General features: G+C 46.3%; 1 protein-coding gene and 1 non-coding gene across 2 annotated transcripts in view; both read left to right on the top strand.

Moving 5' to 3' along the window:
* Window positions 1–997: 997 nt before the first annotated feature.
* The window catches only part of LOC114100789 (maestro heat-like repeat-containing protein family member 7), a 50,192-nt gene continuing 40,759 nt past the window's right edge, over window positions 998–10,430 (top strand). The window contains exons 1-7 of the mRNA XM_027945603.2: window positions 998–1,079; window positions 4,123–4,187; window positions 4,625–4,747; window positions 4,866–4,945; window positions 5,311–5,440; window positions 6,038–6,124; window positions 10,251–10,358. Coding sequence (XP_027801404.2) covers window positions 998–1,079; window positions 4,123–4,187; window positions 4,625–4,747; window positions 4,866–4,945; window positions 5,311–5,440; window positions 6,038–6,124; window positions 10,251–10,358 — 675 coding nt within the window. The remainder of the gene's footprint in view (window positions 1,080–4,122; window positions 4,188–4,624; window positions 4,748–4,865; window positions 4,946–5,310; window positions 5,441–6,037; window positions 6,125–10,250; window positions 10,359–10,430) is intronic.
* On the top strand, window positions 3,083–3,156 carry Trnaa-ugc (transfer RNA alanine (anticodon UGC)). Its single transcript has one exon. It is a non-coding gene; the product is annotated as a tRNA-Ala (tRNA).

Here is a 10,430-nt window from a genome sequence, read left to right as displayed (position 1 = left end):
CAAATGAGGATGGCCATCATAGGAATGTGGGGGAACACACAAAGCAGTTCTTCCTGTGCTCTTAGCGCATCCTGCTGTTGTCCCTACCTTGGGGTCCACTTCCCCCCATTATGTTTGAATGCCCTACGTTGGCTTGTCCCTAGCCCCTTTCTCCAGTGTATAGCTTACCCCCTCTCCCCTGCACCTCCCTGTGTCTTCCCTGAAGCCTTGAGCTTCCCAGGCTGAGCTAGGAGACCTCTGAGCATCCTTGATAGTAACTTATTGGTCCTTCATAAAACCTCTGATGCAGTGCAAAGTGGCCTGTCCTCAGCTGCAGGGCTGGAACTGTATGGGTCTTAGTGCCAAATACATCAATAAAGTCTGTGCTTTGTGATTGGCTCTACTGAGGATGAAGGTGTTTTTTTTTTTTTTTTTTTTTTTTTTGTGTGTGTGTGTGTATGCTGAATTTCCTGAACACAGGCTGTACCCAAGTCTCCCAGAGTGTCTGCCCAAGGTGGCTAAGTTGCCTGGCCTCTCCAGCTGGTCTGACCAGGTCCCTGGGGAGTGGATGGGATGGGTGGGGTGAAAGGAAAGTTCACACACTGCTTCTGTGACTGACAGGAGGGCAGCCAGCACAACCCTTGTTAAAGCTTCGAAGTTTTGCTCTGGGGCCTGAGGATCTGGGCTCTAGAGTCACTTCCTCAATAAGGATCTGGCTTTGTGACAGCCTCAGGTCTGGCTTGAGCTAGGCAGGGTAGAAAGTGGTTAGAGATGAATGTGGCCAAGTTTCCAGCTCTTCCAGGCTGTTCTGATACTCTTGGCTGCCCAGAGAAGAAGCCTCTGAGAAATATCCACTTCCCTGTGACTGGAACATGCCTTCCCAGGGTGGTGAGGAAGGGCTCTCCACAAGCCCCTTCTCACCAAAGTGTCCACAGGTCTCCCTCCACCAGGGGACCACAAAGGTGGGGGTGGGAGCTCCAACTGGGATCACTTCTGAGGTTGCCCTGTAGGGGCCGCCATGGATCTGGGAGCACAGCGCCCCCTGGAGCCACAGTACCTGGAAGAAGCCTGTGCCCATGATCTGAGGTGCCCAGTGTCAGGTAAAAGCGGTCTCTGCTTGCCTGTCCCTTTCCACAGCCATTGAAGGGCAGGGCACGAAGGGCTAGGCAGATGGCTGTGGGCAGAGATGACTCTAGCCCAATCCTGGGTGCTTGGCCCTGGAGACCATGAGAATTTGTGGGTTTTAGGGGCCCAGCTCACTTAGGCCTGGGGTGCCCCATGTGGGAGGTTGGCAGGCTGGGAGGGGAGATAGCTCCCAGGTCTCTGGAGGAGTTGTGGGCATTCTGATTTCAGACCCGAACATCTTGGATGATGGGGGTTGGGGGCACTTGATTTTGTATTTTATTTGCTTATTTTGCTATGCTGGGAATTAAATAAGGGCCTCACACATGCTAGGCAAGACCTCTACCACTGAGCTGCATTCTCAGCCCTTGATTTTGTATTCTAGACAATTGTTATAAGTTAGGCTCAGGGAGATTTTGACTATCAGGAAGTTCTCAGGGATGATCTGTGTGAGGAGGCAGCTCCCCAGCAAGACCCTTAAAAGAGCTGGGTGTGGTGGCACATGCCTGTAATCCCAGCAGTTTGGGAGGCTGAGGCAGGAGGATTGTGAGTTCAAAGCCAGCCTCAGCAACTTAGTGAGGCACTTAGCAATTCAGTGAGACCCTGTCTCTAAATAAGTTATTAAAAAGGACTGAGGATGTGGCTCAGTGGCTAAGCACCCCTGGGTTAAATCCCTCCCCGCCCCTAAAAGGCTGTGGACTAATAGAGACAAGGGAGGGCCCCACAGCAAAGCTTTTTTTTTTTCCCCTTCACTGAAGATTGAACTCGGCTTGCTCTGTCACTGAGCTCCATCCCCAACCTTTTTTATTTTTTATTTTGAGACAGGGTCCCACTAAGTTATTTAGGCCAGCCTCGAACTTGCAATCCTCTTGCCTCAGCCTCTGCAGTCACTGGGGTTGCAGGCATGTGCCGCCACACCTGACACTAGCAAGGCTCTCCTAAAAGTAGCAGCCAGCCATGGGTTGTGCCAGTTTAGGGACCCAATTGAGCAATAGTTTATTCTTGGTTCACAATCAGATTTCCCTGGGTCATGTCTGAGAGGGGCAGACCACCTGTGGGGAACTTCTGCTCCCCTCCCATAGGGCAGAAGTGGGATTATGAACTTGGGGACAGAAGTCTTTAAGAGGAGGGGCTTCTGGATTTTACCTTAAGACTCCCAGAGGCAGAGGGATGGTTAAGATGAGCTGGAATCTCCCCTGAGGCAGATTTTTCCATGCAGGGAGATCCCTGAATGGAAGGCTACTGGGCACGTAGGGATGAATCAGGGCTCTCCAGAGGGTCCTAGATCTTCCCATAGGAAAGAAAGGAGAACCTGACAGAGGTATCCAGCATGGGCACTGCTCAGCCAATTCCTTTTCCCATAAATGACCAGGCTGCCTCCTGTGGCTTCACCTTCAAGTGCAGACGCTGCATCTCTAGTTGCTGCTGCCCGTGCGTGCAGATGAATCCACATCACAGCAGGCGAAAATCAACCAGAGTAACCTTTGAGTCATCGTTTTTACAGGACTCTTGGAAGCCAGACATATCAGGTGAGGCTGTCTCTCAGATAACTGCAGCCGCTTAAAAGTGGTGCTTCTTGGTTGGCCCTTGTTTGAAATGTCACTTAATGCCCTTTTCCATAGCTCTAATCTCTGCAGGCCTATCCCTTTTTCAGGTTTGCCTCCATGTGTTGTCTGAGACTTTGGGTGAAAACCCACCTGGCCGACAGGTGCTCAGGAGGAGAGCCAGAACAGATCCTTAGATACCACCTCTATGCCAACAGCCCCCTAACTCATGATATTTATAAACCAGATATTCAGTCCCTGAATTCCAGGTTCAGAAATCCAAGTGCCTATTAATGTCTGCACTTTGGTGCCTAGTAGGCCTCTCAAAATTAACATGTTCCAAACTGAACCCCTGCCTTGACTACCCAGCCGAGATCTGCTCCCTACATCAATAGAAAATCTTTCAAGTTTCTCAGGTTAAAAAAAAAAAAATGGGCTGGGGATATAGCTCAGTTGGTAGAGTGCTTGCCTTGCATGCACAAGGCCCTGGGTTCAATCCCCAGTACCACAAACAAACAACAAACACCCTTGACTTCTGTCTTTCTCTTATACATCTGGTCCATCAGCTATTCATATCGATCTTTAAATTAGATACAGAATTCTGACCCCTGGTGTGAACCACATGGATCTCTCCTCTGGGTTACTTTCACAGTCTCCTAATTGGTCTCCTTGGGGGAATTTAATTCACTGAAGATCACTCCTTACATACATTGATATATTTAATTCCACATGAAAATAGGTACTGTCATCTTTCCCATCGTTCAGATGAGGAAACTAAAGTGGAGAGAGTTTAATGAAGTCAAAGAGCTGAGCTTTGATGTATCAAAGCAGTGTGATACTAGAGTGGTTGTGTTTAGCTCTTGGGCTTTGGCTTCAAACCCTATCCCAGGAGGCTCTTTGTCTGCTGGGTCATGAAGAAGGACCACAGCGTGAATCCAGGTCAGTTGCCAATATTGCTTTGGGTCCCAGTACTGCTGTCACCTTTGTTCTTCTGACTCCACTTGGGGTGGACAGGCTCTTTTCCTGTCCTCCATCTCAACCTCTGTGTCTTCGCCATGGTCACTGCTAGGCTATACCACCCTAGTTGAAGAGGGAGACTCCAAGGTTTACTCAGGGTTTTAAGACCATTCATGACTAGGAATTTCAAAGCCAGTCTAGGTCATCAGCCCCAGAAATTTGTGACCACTGGGGGGTGACTTAAAGTTCTCTCCCTTCCCCATAGTCTTTCATCCCTGGCTATGTGTGATGCAAAAAAATCTCTTGAACCCCCATCTGGGTGCCTTTCACCTTGGCTTCTGAGGGTCACATGAGTGGAGCTGTGCATGTCCATACCTGAGAAGCAGGCTCTGGGACGGGGACCCATCCCAGCTTGGTGGTTTCTGAGCCTTCTTGGTGAAGGATTGGGGGAGGATGGCTCTGCCTTCCTAGCCCTCCTGACACAATCAGCTAACCTCCTCTCAACTACATCCTTTTTCAGGGTTGCGTGAATCAGAAAAAGAAGCCTATCAGTTGATACAGGAGTGTCTAGGACAGGAGAATATGGTAAGGAATTCTCTGGAACTTTTTGAGAATTGAGGTCAAGAGTAGGAAAAAATGAGGACTCGTGCTTCCTTGGGTTTTGAGGACTAGTCCTGACTTGGAAGCCTCCTGAAATCCAGTCCTCGGTGCCTCTTGGTCTGGGGTAATCTTGATGGCCAGGCCATTAGACACAGGTGCTGGGGCTCTGGCCTTGAGCTCCCATCCTGTAGGATGGATCTTTCTTATAGACCCCTAGCTCCACTGTCCCCAGAGAGATACAGAGGAGACAGGACATTGGTGAGCACCTGTGCAGGCTGTGGGACACGGTGCTGAGGAAATCAGGGGTGCACTCTATCATTTGGCTTACTAGATATGAGTCTGGGCTGGGTGTGAGGGCAGAGCATGGGCCAAGGGCTGCAGGTGACTGGCTTATTGGTGGGAGTCTCTATATTCTGTCCTAGTCCTTGTTCGACAAACTGAATTTCCTCAGTGCTGTGGAGACTTTGAGTGGTGCTGTGCATGTCCAGGCAGACAGCAATATAAACAACTACTTTCCCAAAAACATCCTGGCCAGGAAAATTGAGGTAAGAAGGACCCTACCTCTTCTGGGATTTGGTCATCCAGGGTGGAGGATGACAGGACAGGCCCACCAACTGGTATCCCTCTCTGAGGGGAATTCTTGTTTCTTCCTGGCCCTTCTAGTCATTGATCCTGGAAGAACCCATAGAGACCTTGGACAACTTCGTGCGTCAGAAAGCAATGCTCTGCACTGTGGCCTTGAGGTTCCTCCCCTGCTGTCACTCTCACATGGCCCTGAGGGCTCTGATGTTGAGAACGTTTGGATTGGAAAGGACAAGTCTTGGGAAATTGATTTTGTGGCCATGGGTGGCAGGGCCCCACAGTTACCACTTTGGCTGGCCTTTGGGGATGGTGGGACTGTTCTCTGATTTTACTATATGAAGACAGTCTAGGGATGTCCCCAACAACCAGGACCCTTCTTTCCTGGTAAGGGGGTCATTGAAAAGTAGTCCACTCTTTTCCTGTACCTTAGAGAGAGCCGCTGAGTAGGTTTTCCCAGAGGGTCCTGCAGACATGACCCAGTCTCTAACAGGATTGTGACCTTGTCTTTCCCCACCTATCCCACCAGCCAGCTGAATCCGTCATTCTACTTATCCCAGAAGCTGGACTTGGCCAATGCTTGCATCTCCAGGGTGTTTCCTTTGCCACTCATCATGCCCAGCCTAGACCGAAAGGAGAGTGCTAGTCTCTACCTCCAGGTAATCCCCACCGTGGCCTCCTGCTGGAGATGTCCATGGAAGGATGTTGTCTTTGTGGTCACCTCCTGTACTCTTCGCTCCCTGGCCTTCCTGACCATAGAGCCCACAGTGGCTTGGTGATAATGATGCTCAGATCAAGGGCTGCCTGCCTTACCCTCACTTCTTCCCAGGGAGTGGCCTGGGATCCCATGCTAGTCACGTTCTCTCTCATAAGAGCTCACTTGACATCCTCCATCTTAGGAGGAGACAGTCTGATAATAAAACCCAAGATTCTATACCATAACTGGCCGGTAGATTGCCAAATCTTCCCAAGGATTTCTGGTTTTAAAAACAGAAGTAACTCAATCTAACAGAAGGGGTCTCTAATGGTAAGAATCCTATGGGGGCTGTCTGTTGGAGAGGCCTGCCCAATGCCTACATTTCACTGTTTGGCCTACCATGTAGGCTGGGCCTGGCCTTGTCTTCAGTGGGGCCAAGAAAGGTCAACATCAGGGAAGATGGGAGAGTAACTGGGTGTGAGAACGTCCCTGGAGTGCAAAGGTGAGCTGGCACCCCCTTCCTTTCTCCTGTGCATACCCATGTCTCCTCATTTGTCAGACTGTCCAGGCCTTAGATGACATGATGCAAGCTCTCGTGATGGACAATATGAAGCCTGACATGCTCATATTGCAAAACTTCCTGGAGGTAAGTGGCTATCGAAACAGGGCAAACCAAATCCTATGTTGTTTCTAGGTCTGTGTGTTTGGGAGCAAAAGAGAGGAATCTGATGAGAATCTGGATGTCTCTCTAGTCCAAAGATCATACCTTCTCAAACCTCAGCATGCCTAAGTGTGGCTTGAGGACAAATTCCTCTGTCTCCCCGCAACGTACTGTTCTGAGGATGGTGTTTTGAGAACCACAGTCACTAGGATGAGGACCTGTTTCCCTCCAGAATTGGGCGCACTGGAACTTTACTAGTTATACCATTTATATCCTTGCTGGGCTTTAATCTTTTTTAATGTCTTGTTATGTCTGTCCCCCCATCCCCATGCCCCACCCCCACCCCCCGGCCAGTGCAGTAACTATAACTGCCTCATGGAAAAGACCTCAGTGCTCACGGATCCTGGCTACCTTCTGGATCCGGGCTAAGTTTTTAGTGTAGTGTCTCCAGGGAACACAAAGTACTACAGAGCTCTTCTTTAACTGTCTTTAGATCTTTTCAAATGCTCTTAGTTATCACAAGTCACCATCTCCTGAGGGTGGGCTTGAGTTGGAGAAATAGTCAAGAGTCACTGGAAACCAACTTTCGTGGACAAGATGGTAATCAATTAGGATTAAGTAATTTTGCATAAAACATTACATGTAACTACAAATAAAAAGACAAACTGTCCAGCTATCTTACAAAAAGACCTTGACCTGAGTTGTATCCAGAGGGGGAATTGATCTATATTTGGGAGAGTGACATAGTTCTTTGGAATGCATCATTTCTAGTATATTTGTTGAGAAGCATTTTTGTGCTTCCTAGGCAACCATTCCTGCAAGTGTAATAACAAATGCTCTGTTATTCTTGGAGTTCCTGGGGGATAGAGATGCTGAGCTCTGGTCCTGGTCAGGGTGGGGTCCTCAAGGGACCCATTATTGAGGTTCTCAGTCTCCAGAGATAAATGGTACCCTGCAAAAGCTGCCCTTGAGACATGGAGGTGTAGCTCAGTGGTAGAACAATTACCTGACATGTGTGAGACCCTGGGTTTGATCCCTAGCACTGGAAGGGAAGAAAAAAAAAAAAAAAAAAAGAACCACATGAAACCATTTCTAACATTTCATAGAAAATATTGGGGGAAATAGATTTATCTTGATAAACAAAATTTAAATGATGAAATAGATTATTTTCATATATAGCCAAATTTGAATTGAATTATATTCACTACTTTGAGGTAATTCTTTTAAAAAAATCATGTACATATGTATTATAGACATAATTTTTTTTCTACAAAATTACATAATAGCATAATGTGTATCATTTATTTCATGGTTGATTTTGCATGGCAGGATTAGAAAGAGGGTCATTTTTGCAAAATATTTGAGGGCTACATATTTTTGTTCCCTAAGGAACTTCATTAAAAATTTTTTTCCTGTATTTGTAGATGGACAACATGCCTTTATTTTATTGTTTATTTATTTATTTTTTTAATGTGTTGCTAAGGATGGAACCCAGTGCCTCACATGAGCTAGGCAAGTGCTTTGCCACTGAGCTACAGCCCCAGCCCATAACCTTCATTTTTATTCTTCATTTTTTCATCTTTTAATTTACATCCAGTATAATAATAATAATAATAATAATAATAATAATCTTTTTTTCAGTGTGGAATTCTGCAGATTTTGAGAAATATAGTCATGTAACCACAACCATAATCAAACTGTAAAGCACCCCTGAATCCCTCATGACTTTTTTTTTTTGTACCAGGGATTGAACCCAGGGGCACTCTACCATTTTGTTTTGTATCAAGGTCTTGCTAATTTGCCCAGGCTGGTCTCAAATTTGCAGTCTTCCTGCCTCAGCCTCCTGGGTTGACAGGATTATAGGAGAGTTCCATGGCACCTGGCTCCCAAGACATTTTGTAGTCAATTCCCTAACCTCAGCCTCTGTTTTGTCTCTGTAGTTTTACTTTTCTATAAAAGCCTCTGAATAGAATTATACAGGATGTTGCCTCTTGAATCTGTCTTCTTTCATTTTCATCTCATAACGTGCTTGAGATTTATCTGTCTTGTTATGTGTATCAAGAGTTGGTTCCATGGGCTGGGGATGTGTCTCAAGCGGTAGCGCGCTCGCCTGGCATGCGTGCGACCCGGGTTCAATCCTCGGCACCACATACAGACAAAGATGTTGTGTCCGCCGAGTACTAAAAAATAAATATTAAAATTCTCTCTCTCTCAAAAAAAAATTATAAAAGAAAAAAGAGTTGGTTCCAGGGGGTGAGTAGGAGTGGGTGGGATTGTGGTTCAGTGGTAGAGCGCTTGCCTAGCATGAGTGAGGCACTGGGTTTGATACCTGGCACCGCATAAAAATAAATAAACAAATAAAATAAAGGCATTTACAACTAAAAAGTATGTTTTTAAAAAGAGTTCATTCCTTTTTTTTTTTTTTTTTTAATAGTACAGAGGATTGAACCCAGGGATTCTTAGCCAATGAGCCACATTCTCAGACTTTTTTATTTTTTATTTTGAGACAGAGTCTTACTAAGTTGTCAAGACTGGCTGTGAACTTGTGATCCTCTTGCCTCAGTCTCCCTATCTGCTGGAATCATAGGAGTACCCAATTGCACATGGCCTTGATGCATATTAGTATCTCTTTGTGTTCTGTTGACTTGTTTGTATTTTGAGATAGGGTCTTGATATGTTGTCCGGACTGGTCTCTAACTCCTAGCTAGATTCTAGGGATCCTCCCACTTCAGCCTGGGACAATAGGCAAGTGCTACCATGCTGGGCTCTTTCCTGGTTTTTTTTTTTTTTTTTTTTTTTTCAGTTTTCGCGGATACAACATCTTTTTTTTTTTTTTTTATGTGGTGCTGAGGATCGAACCCAGCGCCCCGCGCATGCCAGGCGAGCGCGTTACCACTTGAGCCAGATCCCCAGCCCCTACTGGGTTGTTTTTAATGTTTGAATTTTGAAAGTACTTTATGTATTCTGGTCATAAATCTTTTGTCAGATATGTGATTTGCAGACATTCCCTCCCATTTTGTGGCTTGCCTTCTTTGCTTAACTGCCCTTCGAAAAGCAGCCCTTCTTCTTTTTATTTTTGGTACCAGGGATTGAAACCAGGGGCACTTAAGCGCTATGCACATCCCCAAGCCCTTTTTATATTTTATTTAGAGACAGGGTCTTGCTGAGTTGCTTAGGGCCTCACTAAGTTGCTGAGGCTGGCTTTGAACTCGTGATCCTCCTGCCTCAGTGTCCTGAGCTGCAGGGATTACAGGTATGCGCCACTGTGCCCGTCTCCATCTTCATTTAGAAGAAGCTCATATTGTTAGTTTTTTCTTATATGGTTATGATTTTGAGGTGTTATCTAATAAATTTTTGCCTTATCTAAGGTCTCTCAAGAGAACTTGCCTTATCTAAGGTCTCTTTTCTTCTAAAAGCTTATAATTTTAGACCTTAAGTTAGCATCTGTGATTAATTCTGAATTAATTTTTTATTGGATGTTTGGTATGAATGATGGTTCACTTTACTTTCTCTTTTTCCTTCCTCTTTCCCCTACCCTCCCCCTCTTTCTTCTTCTTCTTCCTCCTCCTCCTCTTCTCCTTTCTCTTCTTCTTTTGGTCTATGAACATCCATGGCTGGGAGAAAGGCCCCTGTCATGCAGCTATGATACAGGACACACTTTTCCAAAAGTTTGCACCAAGCAAGTTACTATCTATAAAATACTTACCTCTGTCTCTATTGTTATTAGTGTCCAAAAAAATCGTGACTCTGAATCTTATCCTTCAGAGACCACCCCACTCCTGCCCCTGGCCCAGTAGGTGGGGTTTGCATAGATATGCTTCTAAGAGAACACCACCTCCCCACCTTTTCCCCTCTCACTCGGCTTTGTAATTCGACCTTGAAGGTGTGGCTGTTTTTAAACATCCCTGTAGGAGGAGACTCAGAAGGTGATGGTGAAGTGCCAGAGACCCTTAAACATACCCTTGCTTTGCCAAGTTCATGGGTCTGTGCACTCTTGCACCTGCCACAGCTCCCTTTGTCTTTTGGCAGTCATGGATGTGGTCTCAAGACAAGGAAGGCAGGGAGCAGCACTCCCATGGAGATGTTGACCCGTCTCTTTGTTCCTATCCAGATCATCCTACCTTGGGTAACATTGTCAGACAAAGTGCACGAGCAGACCCGGGCCTTGGGCACTATTTCCCGGTTGCAAAGATTTATTTGCAATTTCCCTGAAGTGTTGGTGAGTGCTTGGAGTAGGGTACGAGGCAGACACAGGGGGCCCTGCTTCTCTGCCTGTGTGGCACCTGATTGA

This window comes from Marmota flaviventris, chromosome 12 (assembly GCF_047511675.1).
Source record: "Marmota flaviventris isolate mMarFla1 chromosome 12, mMarFla1.hap1, whole genome shotgun sequence".
Lineage (NCBI taxonomy): Eukaryota > Metazoa > Chordata > Mammalia > Rodentia > Sciuridae > Marmota > Marmota flaviventris.
This window is presented reverse-complemented; position numbering and strand designations above follow the sequence as displayed.